The sequence below is a fragment of the Dendronephthya gigantea genome, unplaced genomic scaffold, assembly GCF_004324835.1.
Source record: "Dendronephthya gigantea isolate DGI-Jeju-01 unplaced genomic scaffold, DenGig_1.0 000001F, whole genome shotgun sequence".
In the NCBI taxonomy this organism is placed as follows: domain Eukaryota; kingdom Metazoa; phylum Cnidaria; class Anthozoa; order Malacalcyonacea; family Nephtheidae; genus Dendronephthya; species Dendronephthya gigantea.
Window position 1 is genome coordinate 3,811,919 of NW_021163011.1, and position 17,382 is coordinate 3,829,300.

The 17,382-nt window shown below is 35.7% G+C and overlaps 4 protein-coding genes across 5 annotated transcripts; 2 read left to right on the forward strand and 2 right to left on the reverse strand.

Moving 5' to 3' along the window:
* The first annotated feature begins 154 nt into the window (after positions 1 to 154).
* Positions 155 to 5,721, forward strand: LOC114528380 (UBX domain-containing protein 7-like). 2 transcript variants are annotated; one of them, XM_028550001.1, is made up of 11 exons: positions 155 to 349; positions 1,281 to 1,348; positions 1,563 to 1,631; positions 1,738 to 1,847; positions 2,126 to 2,272; positions 2,744 to 2,834; positions 2,919 to 2,972; positions 3,178 to 3,257; positions 3,536 to 3,929; positions 4,220 to 4,302; positions 4,570 to 5,720. In XM_028550001.1, exons 1-11 carry the CDS (start codon positions 159 to 161, stop codon positions 4,744 to 4,746), a joined length of 1,464 nt encoding a protein of 487 aa, XP_028405802.1. In that variant the 5' UTR covers positions 155 to 158; the 3' UTR covers positions 4,747 to 5,720. The 2 variants fall into 2 exon arrangements, with proteins under 2 accessions (XP_028405802.1, XP_028405810.1); XM_028550009.1 differs by having other exon boundaries at positions 325 to 349; positions 1,563 to 1,644; positions 4,570 to 5,721.
* A 189-nt stretch (positions 5,722 to 5,910) lies between these two features.
* Positions 5,911 to 8,061, reverse strand: LOC114528444 (translationally-controlled tumor protein homolog). The gene is made up of 4 exons (XM_028550084.1): positions 7,953 to 8,061; positions 7,405 to 7,475; positions 6,739 to 7,155; positions 5,911 to 6,045 (listed from the first exon to the last, which is right to left on the reverse strand). Exons 1-4 carry the CDS (start codon positions 7,978 to 7,980, stop codon positions 6,043 to 6,045), a joined length of 519 nt encoding a protein of 172 aa, XP_028405885.1. The 5' UTR covers positions 7,981 to 8,061; the 3' UTR covers positions 5,911 to 6,042.
* Positions 8,062 to 8,167: 106 nt separating this feature from the next.
* LOC114528098 (isocitrate dehydrogenase [NAD] subunit gamma, mitochondrial-like) lies at positions 8,168 to 13,241 on the forward strand. The gene is given in 14 exon segments (XM_028549684.1): positions 8,168 to 8,416; positions 9,075 to 9,187; positions 9,333 to 9,374; positions 10,121 to 10,203; positions 10,383 to 10,440; positions 10,649 to 10,711; positions 10,986 to 11,055; positions 11,176 to 11,309; positions 11,475 to 11,562; positions 11,564 to 11,584; positions 11,745 to 11,891; positions 12,126 to 12,220; positions 12,705 to 12,765; positions 12,897 to 13,241. Coding segments are annotated over 14 exon segments (1,194 nt in total). The 5' UTR covers positions 8,168 to 8,305; the 3' UTR covers positions 13,005 to 13,241.
* A 168-nt stretch (positions 13,242 to 13,409) lies between these two features.
* LOC114529641 lies at positions 13,410 to 16,799 on the reverse strand. The gene has a single exon (XM_028551427.1). The coding sequence runs from the start codon at positions 16,604 to 16,606 to the stop codon at positions 13,730 to 13,732; it is 2,877 nt and encodes a 958-aa protein (XP_028407228.1). The 5' UTR covers positions 16,607 to 16,799; the 3' UTR covers positions 13,410 to 13,729.
* Positions 16,800 to 17,382: the final 583 nt, after the last annotated feature.

Consider the following 17,382-nt stretch of genomic DNA (forward strand, 5'->3'; position numbering starts at 1 on the left):
TTCCAATTAAAATCTATTAAATTAAATTTGTGTTGTTTCGATCATGGTTTATTCAAAAAAGATAATATATTGCGACCACTGATTGCGACCATATTATTGCGACGTTTTCGGCTTTGCTAAATGCTGATCGCAATAATACAACTGGACAGTGTTTCAAAATGGAGGGAGAGTGTGATCCATCTTTAGTCGAACAATTTGTAAACATTACGGGGGCCACTGAGAGTAGAGCACAAGTATTGCTGAACGCTTGTAGTGGTAATTTGGAAATGGCAATTGATATGCATTTAGAAGAGGATGAACCATCGGGAAATCATTCTCAAGGAGAAAGCACTAGTCATCAGTGTGTCGGGTGAGCACCGTTGACCGTTCCACGTTTAATTATACTTGTATGTCATGTCTAGTCTTTTAGATAGCTTGGAAGACATAGATTAGAACAAAGCTTCCAAATTCCTTTTATTTCTAACTGCATGCATTCCTAAATGCATTTCCTGTATCTTAAAAGTGCAACAATATTTCTAAATACATGGGATGTGTTGACTTTTACTTGACCGTTGTGTAGATGTGTGTAGAATACTTTCAGTGTAGGGGATAGATAATATGTGATACAACAGAGGTTTTTTGTATTTCTAACTCGTTTGTTCTACTAACCGTGTTATTGACAACGAACACCAATAAGTTCTTCACATCACTTTCTATTAGCCAGACGTTTTTGTGTAGGATATACATTGTTTGCACTATTCAAGTGTGAGCACCTGCAAATGAAATATCCACTGCCTAAATCCTCCCATGATTTTAATTAGTTTGGACATAGCAGACCCAATTCATACTGGTACTGACAATTAAAACACACCATGCAAATTAGAAGTGAGGTCTTCCCAACCAAGCAAATTTGTGGATTGCATATTTTTTGTGTCCGGTCAAGATTTTGTCTGTACTGTGTACAGTGTTGCTGCTAGATTGATAATATTGATAATTTGGGGCAGATAGTCATAAATTTGTGTTCTGCTTCATTTCATTTAAAATTGTTTGTTTTTATGGTATATAAACGATTATCTCTCAAAAACTTTTGTTAGAACATTTTTGTATGGCAGCAAATATTATGTCTGTTTGATTTAAATATTATTTCTGTTTCATGTCTTTAAATCTATAGTGTAGTGATACAGTCAGAGCTGCAATGTGTGAATCATTAACTTGCAAATCGTTTCATATATTAGGAATATGCTAAGAAGTTTATTGTGTGATAGCTAAGAGGAATCACAATAATTTTATTAATTTTTTAGGGAAGACGATGTAAGAGCTCCCATTCCACAGACAAGAGGTGTTTTAGTGGAAGGATCATATGGACGAGGTTATCAACACTTTCCTGACCAGTAGATCACTGACTAAAAATGATATAATCAGGAGTTGCATGATTATAAGAAAACGCTCTAATGAATTTAGGGTCAACATGCCAGATATTTTCAACAGTTTTATAATTACACAGAAAAAAAAGAAAGGAAGTGCTAATACCTGTAAAATTGACCAATCATTTATTGTTAATTACTGTTAAATATTTGTTTTAGTTGCTCATACAAGACGACATGGTAATCAGTCTGTATTTGATGCATTCAGAGACTTTCAAGCTGAAGCAAGTATGTATGAGCTGTACGTCAACTTATAAAACAGTTTATAAAAAAATCACTAACAAATTTATTTTCTTTTTTATCAAGTGTAATTTAAGTAATTATTTTTCCACAGGGGAACAAGAACAACAGTTAAGTGGTAATATTGGCAAGGGCAAATACAAGACTTTGAAGGATCTTTTTAAACCTCCACTAGATATTATCCACAAAGGAACATTTGAAACAGTAAGTATAATACTTATTAGGATATTATACTTTTTCCAGGCATTAAAGTAATATCATTTCATTCCTGATTATTATATCAGGAGTGGATCCAGGCTAGTCAGACAGGGGGTTGCAATTCTACAAAAAGTGTGTCAAAAAATATATACCTGTACTGACTATTGTTAAAATGCTCACATTCCGCATTGGAGGAGAAATGTTCACTTTTGGTACTCCCGGAGAATATCCAAACCATGCATGTAATCTTGCGCATTGGTAAAACTTTTTAAAATCTCCCCAAGGCTAAAGTTACAGGAGAGCAAGAGGGAAAATGGTTAATTGTAAACATACAAGACAGCAAGGAATTCAAATGTCAGCAGTTGAACAGGGATGTTTGGAGTAATGAAGCAGTCAGGAATATCATGGCAGATCATTTTATTCTCTGGCAGGTGGACTGAAATTTCTTGTTCAACAGACGTTAATTAGATATAAGAAAGCATGAGTTGCTTATTCAGCTGTCATATGAGACCATATATAATTAACTGATGTTTTTCTGATCTTACTTATACTGATATTGAACTTTTAATAAAAAGACTTTAAATGTTACACAGTAATATACTTTTCTTTTAGTTCCGAATCAAATTATGTTTGACACTTTTGGTTTATATAATTTTCATCAATGATGTTTAAAATTTTAAAAGATTTGCCATTTTTACAAAGAAAAGTTTTTAAAAAAGATTATTTTCTTTGTGCAATGACTTTTTGAGCTAGAAAATAGAAAAATTAGTGTATCCTATATAGGTATATCCTTGATGAACTGCATTTAATATGCAATTATTTGTTAATTGTTACTATGCTTGGGTTATTTTAGAACCCATGTAGCTGAGGTTATAACTTTCATATTCTGATCATTTTTGCAGGTGTATCGCGACAGTGACGATGGAGATAGGTACACTCAGTTTTACCATGTTACAAAATTCCCCCACCTGTCAGTCCTGGACCCCAGAACAGGTATTTTAAAATATATGTATGTACTCAGTGTATATGCATACATGAACATGCTGATTAGCAGGAACGTTTTCTTTCATTCTGCAGGGGAGAAGTTGGTAGAATGGGACACAGTCGATGCACAATCCTTTTGTGAAGTAGGTAGGTATTTCGTAAAAAAAGGTTTGAATGGATGTAGTGTTTTGGTCATTTGGTGGTATTTCAGTTATGGATAAGGCTCTGTCCACAATGCGCCCCGACCATTATCGCATATTATACTGTATATCAATTGCAACATGTGTAGCTACGTGTGATCGAATTGCAGGAAATGTTTTTTTGCGTATTTAAATTTTGTGCTTTTTTATAGCTACAGAATTTTTGATGCATCATTCCCTAGGGAAAGAATCAAATGGATGTTTTTCTCCTGCGGCAAAACGACGAAAAAGGGTGATTATAAGACAATGTAGCATACCCAGTCTAGCTATAAGACAAGGAAAAAGATTAGAATATCAATCTAAACAATACTGGCAGCATCTTAGTAAATGTCAAAAATACCATTCCAATGTCAAAAATATCTTTTCGTAGTGCGGATTTATATGAAAACAGGTTATTACCCATAAAGCGTCCTCAACCCCCAAATGAGGCCTAGACTAGAGCCGCCACTTAGATGATGTAGGAACTAGGATCTTTAAAAGTTTGCTAAGTGATATATGCCTTACTCGTAGGAAAGTATAATTGATGCATCAGAAGACTCGCAGTTAGAAGCTGCGATCGCTGCGTCGTTAAAGGAGACCTCAACTGGTAACAACCGGCAGGATAAGGATTACGTAGACACTCAAGACGAGGATAGCTTGACAGAGTTTACGGATTCTGAATCGGAGTTGGAGAAACCTCTTAAAGATACGTTGGAAGATAATTCCGTAGGAAGTGATAGAACAATAAAAACAGTGAATTATGAGGAGAATAATAGTAAACAAAATGAAAAAAGAATCGACGATATTTGTAGTACAGAAAACGAAAAACAGGAAAACACAAACTATATTGATAGAAAAAACGACGACATTGAGGGTAAAAAGTTTAAAGGAGACGACGTTGATGAGGATGATGCACCTGATTCTGGTGAGTTGATAAACTATATCTGTTTTTTCAATCTAATCACATCAACGTTGTGATTTTCACTAGTTGCGATGCCAAACGACAATGATGCAAATGCATACAGTTGTTCGTGAACTTCCATGGAGATTCACTGGAACTCCGCCTTTTGGAAATAAATACAAAATTTAGAGCACAATTTCTTGCATCTTTGACTTCATCCCCAGCGTTTGAAAAAATGCTAATCACTGATTGACATCCAGTGATGATGATAGGAGCTATTTTAAAAACAAGGCCCAAGGGATGTTTTTTCGTAGGTTGTGTCAAAGCATACATAATGTTGAGGTACCCCAATGGAAAACGAAAACTAAAGACATTCTCTGCTGAAGCAGCTATACTGGTAAGTGATATATAGTAAGTTTTCTGTCTTGTTTTGCATGGGCCTAGATGGTTTAGTGGACAAGTCTACACATTCGTCTTATACGTCTAATTTACCTATTCCGCAGGATAAAAATGCCATAGTCATTGGATTGGTTGTTGGGGATAACAACCATAGACTATCAAACATCATTACCGTCTATGTTAATATTTCCTCGTTAGTGATACAGTTTCAGTTTTATGGAGACGTTTTTTCTTACAGTGTTGTTGTAAAACCTTCTATTCATAGGATCTTATGAAATATGTACAAGATCAAGGATTTTCTAGTGAGAGATATGAACTTGTTACAAATTTTCCTCGCAAGAAACTTTCGTACATGAATTCTGGTCTCTCATTAAAGGACGCTGGACTCTTCCCGAGAGAAACTGTATTTATACAAGAAAGATTGCATGAAAGTTCGTCGTAATAATTAGCTCAAATCCTTAAACAGGGAGAGGGAAGCTAACTAACAATTCTTTTACATAAAGAGCTCGTGTGAAAACTGGGGGATTAGGGATGATGGTCAATCATTTTCTGACAATATTAACTCTTAAGACAACGGAGTGTAAATTTTCTACGAAAGTTTATCAAAGTTGAATACAAGAGCTACATTAATGATAGAAATGATCATTGTTTTAAATAATAATGCCTGGAAACCATGGTCATACCCAATAAAATCAACCTGTTTTATTTAAACATGCCCATGCAATGATTATTTCCGTCATTCGTTTACCGCTCTCGAGCTCGTACATTTACCTATTGACTATCTAGTTGTAGTTTAATTACATATAAACTTACACAAATACGAGATTTTTGTGAAATAGTTTGATCAGTTTTACGCGAATTTATTTTGCAATGAAGAAGTTTAAAAAAATAATTGCATTCTTTCATGTCCTAGGACGCGCGTTATTCATTATTCCTGATAGTTACGGATGTTGATTTCCACGGAGAATACAGGTACCTAATTAGGTAGTTACTACACAATAAATACCTGTTAGCAAGACTAATGAAATTGACAGTCAAGTGACTAAGTGAACGAGTATTGAACATATAATATTTGTTATTATCAATAAATATATATATATATCCTACGCGAGGATAGGTCTGCTTGGCTACAAATGGAACAAGTTAATTCTCAGTAAAGCTACAAAACAGCCATAAAAGCCCCCAAAATTTTTGAAGTCCAAGTTTATGAAATAACCTTTAAGAAAAGACTGAATAAAAATTTCAGAATAAAAAACCATATCTTCAAAATATTCCTTTTATTGATGGTCAAATTATAGGTGCTTGCACCATATCTGCAAGTATCAATAGACCTTTTGCATTATGGACACTTTTAATCTATGCATGGAAATGCAATTAAATTACCACTGCAGAAGAGTGTGCTTACATTAGTAGAAATGCAAAATTTGGTTGCAAAATGTTGTAAAATATAGCCTTGCAAAGTTAGCAGATTTGTATACTTTTTTACAACAAACAGAAATTGTTACCACATTCAGGCCAAAAATGGTAATTCAATTGCATTTTCATGCATCTACTTCTATTAGCTGGCAACCCCCCAAATTAGCAAGGTAACTTATAAGCATAAAAATTTGGTTGTACTTTTATTTTTATTAGAACTATGAGAAATACAATATACTAAAATTATCAACAGTATGACAGTAAACTCATTTGTCTTCATTAAATTCCCTATATATGGCATTGTTTCATATCTTCCTCCTTGTTACTAAATAATGAAATAAAACAAATTCAGTAAAAATAGTAATCAATAATGATTTTAAAATTTATTTAAAAATATTATCCCTCCACAACATATATAGCTTATCAGAACCCCAATATAAATTTGTTGGGAGAGCAATCTTGTTCCCAGAGTCCTTGCTGCTTTAGAAAGGGGATTTTTCATTGATCATAGGGGAGAACAACTGTAGCCAAATGTTCTTTTGATAAATGTTCTTTTGATTTTTATAAAAGCTATCAACATCAATTTATGTTGCGTGCCACAAAGTAAGTACAGTTCCCAAACTATTAGTACTCTTCATCATAATTGACATTGAAGTTTACTTTTTCCAAACTCTCAACATTTGCAAAAATAGTAAGTGACTGCAATAAGATTTAATAGGTTGATTTTGTTTGCTAATTCAAAATCAAACTCCAAATTAAAGCTTCTATCTCTTCCCTATTAATGAAATAAACATCAAGTACTGGATACCAAAATTTCTAGAGTCGTATTTAGAGAAATTGTTAAAAATACTACTGTGTTACTAAAATGCTTTTAGATCTACACTGTATTTTCAATAATTTGTAAACACCGTACATAAAACACAAAATAAGAATAGCAATTATAACCAATGCTTATGTAATTAAGTTATGTTGTATGCATACTCCTGCTGGCAGTTTAAGTATGTTAAAAAACACTCACCACTTTTTCTTCAATAAGCCAATGCTTTAAGAAGATCATGTATGGATCACCATTTTCTCGATAGTTCAGAAAACAAATCAATCCATTTTCTTCGTCACTCTCTCCTTGATATACGACTAAATCGTCCCACATTTTTTTAATCTTCTTGACAACAGCAGGAAGATTACTCTTAAAAAATGCAGCTTCATCCTCTTTACCTTCATTTGTTAGCTTTTCAAGTATAAGTTTTAAACCTGGCTTGATTACGGTTGCATAATCCTTTGCAGCTATAGGGACTGCAGGTCGTAATCGGTGGGTCAAGATGATATTGACACCATAGGTAGTATCACTGCTGTATTCTTCCTCAGTTGGTTCCTCTGCAGATTTATTTCCTCCAATCAAGGATTCATCAATGCTACCAGAATTTTCAGCAACTGTCTACAAAACACAATGGCTGATACTTGTAATCTGTAGTAAGACAACACCCAACTCTTTCAAATGTTAGATAAGCAATCAGGATAAAAGACACCCTTATATCTTATTGAAAACCAAAACAATATAACCTGTATGGAATCTACCATTTTCCAAAAGTCGATCAAAACATGTGCACATTCAGACCAATTGCACCTATGTGTCTGTGAGCAAAAGCAGGTTCTCTAACCTGAATCAAGGAACTTCACTGCCTACCTTGCCTTCAACTTCATAATACATGCCATCAATAAGTTTCATTGGGAAGTTGTCAGAGAACAATTCATCACCTAACACATATAATTACTAAATATTTATTTTGGATAATGTAGTAAAGGTACATGCATACAACTACTTCAGATATTAAGTATCATGGTCAGCCTAATTTTCCCTGTTATCCCCAGGTGAAATTCATGAGAGTTCTGGGTTCATTTATAAACTTTTACTGCTAGCACCTAAGGTAAGTTCATAGCCATCAAATCTCTCTTACGTGAGACCCAAGTCCCAGTCCCAAGTACCAAGATTTTGATAATGTAAAATGGAGAGGGAATATTATGTCACCAAACTTTGTTTGTAATTTACATAGTGCGTGGTCTTAATATATAAAGTTAATTTTAAAAAACATCATACAATAATAAAGCACTGACAAAAAATAAATGAAAATAGGAAAATCTGAAAAATAAATGACGAATATTATCTGAGACGTTTGACAAAAATGTTTAAAAAAAAGCAAACAGACGCAGTTACATTTAAAGTATATTTCTTACCAGTTATACGGTCTTTATAGATGATCATTGTGACAGATTGCGAAGGATTTAAAACCCTATTCCAACCGAAGAGTCGAGACAACTGAGAAAACGTAAAAAAGGAAGCAACCGACTGCCGATAGCGGACGTCACTACTCACCTGTTACGTGATGGTACAGTACTTTACTCCCCCCCCGTTTTATCCCGTTCTTGTCTCTTCCCCCGATTCCCCCCGATATACTAATTCTACTAGAACCAATGCAAAAATTGATACATTTTTGTGTACTCTTTATCTTTTTGGATTGATGATGTTATAATAGAGTAAATAGACTTCTATTGTGTGTTTCATTGAAATCATCTTGGCCAGGAGCAGGATGATATTGAATAAAGCCGGGGTATTTGTTCAACATTTGAAAGCAGCAATTTATACTTCTAGGGCAACTTATGCTCGTCGTACATTTAAAAAATCTCTTCAGCTAAATAAGGTAATAACATTTTAAATGTTTACTGCACGAAACAGGAGACGTCAAGACGAGTACAAAGTTTCCATGGAGGCTCCTTAGGAATGGTTCATATATGTTATGCAACCTACGTTTATTCTTTACCCGAACATTTTTGCAAGCCCAGTCATTTCTTTTATAAATATGCCTATTAACAGAGAAGAGTTGGCTTCAGTCACAGAGGACGACAGGAATACCTGCAAAATGCCAATGTTCCATCACATGTTTTTTAATACACCTCTGTGTCTCCTTGTCGTGATTGATTTATGATACTAAAGTGCAGGGAACTGTCCCTGTTAAATTAACAATATAAATAAATGTTTCAAACAATTTGCAGTGTATTATTGCAGCTAGATTTGACATATGTTCATCATGTTCTGCAAGGATTTATTCAGGGGTGTGGTGTTAATGCTCTTGATAAGTCTTTTCCATCCTCTTTTCCATTTGGGTACTAGGCCAACGTTTTAAAGGGTTCCATAGTCCATACCTGACTCAAAGAATACATATGCAATGTATACATGAATATAATCATGCCCCTGTTTGTAATTAAAACATTTTTTGGCCACCATTACTTTTAATTCCCCTCCCAACAAATAAACTAAATACAATTAACAATTAAATAAATTTTATACATGTTAATCAGACATTGCAACATAGCCCACCATTGGCTAAATATGGTGGATGGCAAACAGTCACATTGATTCCAGGTGATGGAATTGGTCCAGAACTTGCTAATACAGTACAAGATTTATTTAAGTAAGTTTTTATTTTTTAACCTAATCAACCTCATATCCAGGGCCCTTTTTTCCTCATGGGAAGGTTGTAGTTTAATTTGAGTTGAATGGATGACTTTGAGAAAATGGATGGAGCATTTATAAATGTATGAATTTAAATTCTTTAGCCATGTAGGTGTTCCTGTGAATTTTGAAGTCTTGGAATTAAGGTACTGAATGGTTGGTGACTTGGTGGATGGCTAGAGCAGTTGATTAATAGTGGATAAAAAGTTACTAAAAACGGCCAGACTGGAACTTTTAAATTTCAGTACAGGCAAATTCCTGGTATCTTAGAGTGTTTCAAAAAATATGCATTCATTGACCATTTTGGCCGCTTAAAGGGAAGTGCCCTCAGTGTCGGGTTTCTGTTTTAAAGAACGTTTACTGCTTGTAAATTTAGGTTTTTTGACAATTTTTGTAATTTTAAAATTTGTTTTAAAATACCCTGAAATTATTGGAAAATTAAAAAGTTCACTTTTTCCGAGTGTAATAAAAACAATTTATTTCAACCGATAAGATAATGTTTTCAACAGCTTGAAGACTTGAATATTTTGCCTTTTTAGTCAAACAGGGAAGGCTAAGTAATAGGCAATGCACAAGAGCAGGACAGAAATACTAGGAAGCTCCTTGACTAAATTCCAGTTTTTTACCATTTTCGGTGAAATGAACCATAATTGATCTGGTCTCTTTTTGAAATTCCTCCTATACGGTATACCTATGTCTATGGCTATAAATATCCAGCATTGTTCTGGTCATTGAGTTGACCTTCTTTGTTTTCATATTTTTCCATAAAGGGCAAAATTGGATTGGGATTGACCTATTTTTGTTTGTATGCCAGGTTATTTTACAGATTTATAATAATTATTTGGAACTAATATAATAAATATTTTTTGTTTTGGCCTGTTATATAATATAGCGGTTTCAGTGATCGACAGCAATTAACAGATCGAATGGAGGATGTGTTGATCTCAATTCAAAGAAACGGAGTTGCACTAAAAGGCAAATACGTTGTTTAGTTGGATATTAGTTTTTGTTAAAACAGTCTTCTTCTCTTCTTAATTGAGCCTATACTGTGGTTAATATATTGCGTACGATTAAGTTGCTAGTTCCACTGTATCTGTGAGGGAAGGGTGGTATCTGGTATATATAATTCATTTGAATAAGTTTTATTTTTTCAGGGAACTTACACACTCCAATTGAATCACCAAGTTTTAAGTCGCTGAATGTTCAACTCAGGTGAATATTCCAGTGACCTGTGAATATTCCTTATTATAAGTATTTTTGGTATTCACATTTCATTCTGTTTACACCCCACCCCCTTCAATTTAATTTGGATGTTTAGTGTATATGTACTGATTACTGGCTAGTATTAAGGAAACAATGTGAAGTGATGTGTATAGTGGTGTGTGATACAGTAAATTGGTTTTGTGTTTAACTTTAACAGAGTAAAACTTGATCTTTACGCGAATGTTGTTAAATGCAAGTCATTTGAAAACATCAAGACGAGGTGAGATAATCACCGCAGATTGACATTTTCGGCAGACGCAGGAGTCTTAATCGGTTCTTCCATGCAGCAGAGGGACTGGGTAGAGACTGGGTAGTATATGATTAAGACTCCTCTTAAGTCAGGTCTTTCAGTTTAATAATTAAACCATGGACTATAGTCTATAACTCTATACGCATAGACGAACGTAATTTGGACACATTTGGCAAATATCCTTTATAATTACTGCATTACCTTGTCCTTCCTATTCCTGATTCTGTATTTTGCCCGCCTTCAGACATAGAAATGTTGATTTAGTAATGATCAGAGAAAATACGGAAGGAGAGTACAGTCATTTAGAACACGAGGTAACACGAACTGTTAATAATAAGATCTTGCAAATTCACTATACAAGGCTACAAGGGGCTATAGTGGTGCAAAAATTTCTGCCAGAATGTTCCCATATTACCATACCATTACCATTCCAGAATGTTCCTGGCGTTGTTGAAAGTCTCAAAATCATGACTGAAGAAAAATGCTCCAAAATCGCAAAGTTTGCATTCGAATATGCAAGAAAAAATGGAAGGAAGAAAGTTACCTCTATTCATAAAGCCAACATTATGTAAGATATTGGATACGTCAATAGATTCCGCCATTTTCCTTGGGATTGGTCATGTCCGTTTGTAAGCTATAGCTTCTATGACCTGATCCAGTGATCCTATATAAGTATCCCTGAAACCAAACTGGATGAATACTAAAAAGAGTGTTTATATTGGCTCGTCTGTAGGAAACTGGGCGATGGTCTTTTCCTGCGTTGTTGTGACGAAATATCCCGTGATTTTCCTGATATTGAATACAGCTCTATGATTATCGACAACTGTGAACTGTTGCATGCAGGTGATGGCGTCTGAATAGTGTCTTTGGTACTAGGTTGTTTCTATAACGTTTTGCAAATGTTACCATATTCATCGCGAGGTCTCTGCATGTCAGCCTAATGTGTGTGTTTTTATGTGTGGGTATGATTTATAGCAACCACCTGCCTCTCTTATTTAAACAGCTTGTTGCCAATCCAGAACAATTTGATGTTATGGTGATGCCTAATTTATACGGAAATATTGTCAGTAATATAGCGACATCTCTAGTTGGTGGACCTGGTATGGTACCTGGGGAGAATATTGGTGACAACTACGCCTTATTTGAATCAGTACGGATTACGTTTTTTGGCAATCTTTTTGGCAATCTTTTTGGCAAAATTTTTATATGATGCATGAACCTTATTGCTAAAATTACGCGTCTCGTCTGTATATCGAAAAAAACTTGAGAAAATGGCTGATCAAAGTGACTGCAAATAAATGTAATTTATATTGAATGCAATAGTTTTTATGCTTGTGATAATGTTCTGAGAATGACGTATTAATGTTTCAAGTTCGTTCTTTAGGGAACTCGAAACACCGGCTCGGATTTAGTTGGGAAGAATATTTATAATCCATTTGGCTTTCTCTTCGCCAGTACACTACTGTTACAGCATATTGGGTATGTAACTTTTTTTTTTACCTCTGCATGGTCGATAGACACGAGGTCATAATATCGGCTTGTTGGTCGTGTCGAGCTTTCTGCCAAATGACGTCCAAACTCCGTCACTGCTGCATCATCGAATCGGTAACGACACATCCTACCGTTTCGTACTGCGCGCGTATAGAAATATCGAAAATTCATACAAAAATATTATGTCGATTGTCAAAGTAGATATTGAGTATACTCTGTTACCACTTGGCGACCGAAACTGATATTGGACTAGTTGAATATTTGCTCTACAAACCTCCGGATCTCAGACAATTTACCCGATTGGTGCATGTCTTTACCCTAACCCTAGGTACCCGATTTGTTCTCTTTATTGGTCGGCGCTGCAACCACACGAGTTAACACCAAGTCGGCGTCTTGTCGTATTATATAATATTATGCATTCGCATGCCTGCTGCATGTATACTTATACCTAATGATTGCTTTTTATTTGTAGTTTTAAAGCTCATGCCTCAGTTATCAACAAAGCCATTCTCAGAGTAATTTCCGCTGGTCAGGTAAATATTTTTTGGCGTGCAAGTACTACAAAATGGGTTAATTAGCGTTATTTGGCTATGAAATGGTGGAATTTTCAAATTCAAGCCAGCATTTTTTTCAAAGTGTGTGATTGTTTCCGCTTTCTGTGTAGCACCTAACCCCTGATATTGGTGGAACAAGTTATACCACAGATTGCCTCAAAGCATTGCGAGATGAACTTGATAAAGAACTACCCTTAGATGTAGTCGTGTACGGATGAAGCTACGTGTATACTAAAAAACTTTGTAGAGAGGTGTACAAAATAATCAAAAACTTTTTCGTCATTGATATCACACGTCTGCACGATACCGGACGCATGTATCCGTGCATGCATGCATGTATAATTTTTTTTCGCTAGCCAGTCAACTGTGGGAAATAATGTAAAATTAACCTCCCAATACTAAAAAAAGTTGTGATATGTACATATTGTGCTTTTGACTAGATTATGAATAATGAAATTCGTATTACTGAAAATCCTTGTTCTACTGAACTCCTTACACTTAGTTTCTTGACATATGTGCCTTATAACTTTCTTTTAGTTTTAGTTTTGTTTTTTGATAAGCTGATTTAATGCTTATAGCTACACAGGCAGTTATTTGAATTGCGGAACAACCATGCATGCATATATATACGATTCCTATAGCTACCCTTAACAATCCTCGTTTGCATTTTTTATGTGCATGACAAAGTAATAAGTTATATAGGAGATTCAAGTTAATTTGATACAAAAATATACTGCTAAACTTTCGCGGAACTTAAACTCTCTTAAGTTCAGCGAAAACTCTCCGTAGGTTCTCCGTAAGCTAAAACATTGAAAGATCAAGATTCCAAGACATAAGACCAATTTATTCATCGAGAAAAGTTTTGCTTTGAAAACTTATAGTTTTGCTCATGAAATAATATTTGCATGCAAAATATGGCGCTTTTAAGCATGTACATTTACCGTTAGAGTTTTGTTTCTTGTACACCGCTTTTTTGGACATTGGTGGGCGACTCTACACCAGTACTAGTGGCTTTAGATGAACTGAAGTTCTTTGATATTAAGGTGTTGTACAGTTCATAGCACTTCTTTTGAAGTAAGAACGCTGCACAGATAAACAATCCCTGAAAACTGACAAAAATAATAAACATATACGCAAATGCGTCAGTTTTCGTTTCTACGGCAACCTGGAGCAATCCGAACAGCCAGGAAAATCCCATCAAGGTTGACAGTTTAAGGCAAACCTTTATGTTTTGCATTTCACGTTTTTTTGCTCCGTCTCCGAGGGCTTTGTCGCTGGACTTTCTATTCTGGCGAAGACGAAATACCACCACCATGAAGAGAACAAGGTTAAATAGTAACAAGACACCGAAAGGGAAAATAAAAAGAAAAATCTTTGATTCTTTTGTGCCAAGCCAACAAACAAGTGATTCACCGTAATTTATAACGAATATCTCGAAGTGATCTAGTAAACCGAAAAGAACTAGAAACAGACCCGGAAGTCCCCAAACAACCAGAAAGTACATAATAAAGATCTTGCTCCCGTCGAATGCACTGCGACGTAAATTAATCTTGCGCCCAAATACCAACCATGAATGAAAAGCGATTACTGAACTCGCTGTGAAAAATGCCAAAAAGAAGTAATGATTGGCTATGGCAACAGCAGTGCATGTTGTGGGATAGCTGTCGAGGGTTGAACCAAAAAGCCAGAAGATTTCGGCCAAACATAAGGAGATGCACAAATTCATAAGATTCTTTCCAGGCAAAGTTCTTAGTTCCTTAAAAATAAGATAAGTGAAGAAAAGAGCCAGCAAGCCAATTATGGACAAGACGAAACCGATCCAAGTCAAAATCACCAGTGCTAAGTCATCTTTAGGCAGATTGGTGTCAGTCAACGTTGTATACTCTTTTTCAAAGTCCACACAAATGAAAACGGTACCGTCATCGTAAATGTAATCAGCAAACCTATACACAACCGAGTTGTACACCAGAGACAAATTGCTGGTGAAATGAAACTCTGACGAGTTCAGTTTGATATACGAACCATTACATTGCCGTGTTACGAACTTTGAGCAAACCGTCACTGAGGCATTTTTCACGTCATGGTCCATGTAGTATTCAAACTGCTCGTAAACAGCGCCAGTTGACAAAACACGAATGCTCAAATCATCCAGAAAATCATAATCTTCATACTGGTACACCTGTGGACGGGTACAATTGAGTTGCCGAATTTCCTGCCGATAAATTGTGAAGGTTTGCAAACCGATAGGTAGCTTAAAAGTTCTTTTAAATCTGAACAAACGATTCAGAATAATCGTTTCATTTGAACTCCCATTTAGTTTCGCATCCGATGCTAGAATCAGGCTTTGTTTTTGTGTTAACCGTATTCTGAATTCAATAAGAATCTTCGGATCTGTTTCTGAGTAAATTCTGGTAATTTTTGGATCGTTTAACTTTGATTTGTTCACCTTAAAGTAATCGGAAAGAGAATTCTTTAATTCATATGGTAAAATGATAAAAAACATACCAGCTGTTTTTGGTAAAGCTGACATTGTTATTTGATATTCATCTGCGTAGCCAAAATTCAATTTCTTTATGACGTAGGTTTGACGACATTTCCCTATGGCTTTATCGTAAACAGCATTTTTCCTGCATGACCTGGTTACCTCCGATACGCCGTAATCTCGTAAACTTATAGCACGGCTTATTGCAGAACTATCGATGGAACAAGGATTGATATTTCTTTCAGCTACTCCACATGTCACGCTATAACCATTACACGAAGCACAAGCTTTGCTTTTAAAAACTATCCCAGAATCCATTTCTTCAACCAAACCCGTTGTTCCTTGCAGGCAATCCTTTAGGCTTTCCTCATTTGAGGTGGTTGAACAAGTGCTGGTCACATTAGGGTATGAACACCACCTGATACGCTGTCCCTCTTTTGGACGAATACCGTTAAAATATTGCTGATTCTTCGCAATAAACTCTGTAAGATCGCTTCGTGTATACTGCGAAGGTGGTATTGCATTTGCTACAAATATTAAAGTCCAAAATTCGAAATTTGAGACGTTGTTACATAGTGCACAGTATTGGTTTCTATATGTAAACAGGTCGGCCACACCAACGACGGGTACATACAATAGAACAGAATGAGGGGCTAATGTCGATGCAGGATTATGACACTTTGTTTTGACAGCGTCATTTGACCACAAATTTGGACATCGTGCTACCATCCAAGCTCCTCGCCGCCGGGCGCATTTCCCCGCGTTTACATTTATGGTCGTGCAACGCCAACTGTTCTTCAGTTTGTAAAAATCATCATTCTCTCTTAACGTGGAATACATAGAACATGCCTGTCTATAATCACTGCAGCAGTCATAGAATATATTATTACATCCCCTATCACAGTAACAATCTCTTTGTGAACTCGGTGAATTCAAGCTTGAAAATATATCGTACGTAGTCTCTTGTTTGCATTTATTTTTGCACGAATATACTTTGTCACCACAGTTGATTTCCAGTGCAGGATGCGTTCTTCTATCTATATAGGATTTGACTGTGGCTATTTGTCGCAGGGTCGGAGAGGCTGTGCTGCCGGTGGCATTGTTCGTATTATTCGTTATTGACCGTATACTGCGATGTTTCATTTGGTTTGGATGTTCGTTGAACGCTCTTTTTGCTTCTTCGCCGTCAATTATTTTCTCAAGTAAATCATTTTCCAGTTCCGACCGGTAAGATTCATCATCATAATCTCTTCGAGGTAGTTGGACCGCATAACAGAATGGTAAACACACAACGACACTGGCCCAAAGCGCCCAATTACAGAGTCTACCCATGCCCATGCTGCTATATCTGCGACGGTAACTTCCGAATTTTCCCGATATTGACCGGTACAGGGTGTAGTGTATGTATCTTCTTGTACTGTCGAGTAAATGATGTGTTTATCTCTGGACGGATTGATTTCTAGTGTTGATTCAGGCTTCTTTTGATTGAAGTTTGCCGTCTCTCGAATTGTAGGCAATTCCTATTCGAGTTGATAACATGATATGTATGACGTTGTTCAGAATAATCATAACGCCTCGAAGATCAGTGGCAGTGAGTGGGCGAAATGCCGTGGGAATTGCTAGCATACTTCAGTTGCAAATTACTTTGTAATCACTCCCTAATACATAACTCATAAGCAATCACTATAATCGACTATTATCAGCCCCTGCCCTGTTTACAAAAACCGGATTCACATGAACACGAAATCATTTCAAGTTGTTTTACGGTGTCCCTGACTCTGTCCTCAGGCAAAAAACTTTTTCATTTGGCAGATCATGTTAAAGCAATCATGCTATCATACTTTTTGGAGTAAAACTCGATTTGCCATGGCTAATATTGATGTCGTGACCATACGAATCCAGTATAGTGTATTAATAAAACATGACCTGAGACTGTTGCTAGGCAGGCGATTGTCCGAAAGGCTACTTTCATCGAGTGTACAGTATAATTATTGAAATTATGAGCCTTTACTTATTGAAAAAGATACTTTCGAAACCTCGTAAACTGACAACCATCACAGCCTTGTTCTACGTAGATGTAACACAAAAAATATAACACAAAAAATAGCCACACT

Bases quoted from the DNA above. Each gene is read 5' to 3' on its own strand.
- LOC114528380 (XM_028550001.1), top strand. From the start codon at position 159: ATGGAGGGAGAGTGTGATCCATCTTTAGTCGAACAATTTGTAAACATT. The intron at 350-1,280 runs GTGAGCACCGTT...TTAATTTTTTAG, and splicing joins ACTAGTCATCAGTGTGTCGG to GGAAGACGATGTAAGAGCTC. The intron at 1,632-1,737 runs GTATGTATGAGC...ATTTTTCCACAG, and splicing joins AGACTTTCAAGCTGAAGCAA to GGGAACAAGAACAACAGTTA.
- LOC114528444 (XM_028550084.1), bottom strand. From the start codon at position 7,980: ATGATCATCTATAAAGACCGTATAACTG. The intron at 7,476-7,952 runs GTAAGAAATATA...TATATGTGTTAG, and splicing joins CTATAAAGACCGTATAACTG to GTGATGAATTGTTCTCTGAC. The intron at 7,156-7,404 runs GTAGGCAGTGAA...TGTGTTTTGTAG, and splicing joins ATTATGAAGTTGAAGGCAAG to ACAGTTGCTGAAAATTCTGG.
- LOC114529641 (XM_028551427.1), bottom strand. From the start codon at position 16,606: ATGGGCATGGGTAGACTCTGTAATTGGGCGCTTTGGGCCAGTGTCGTT.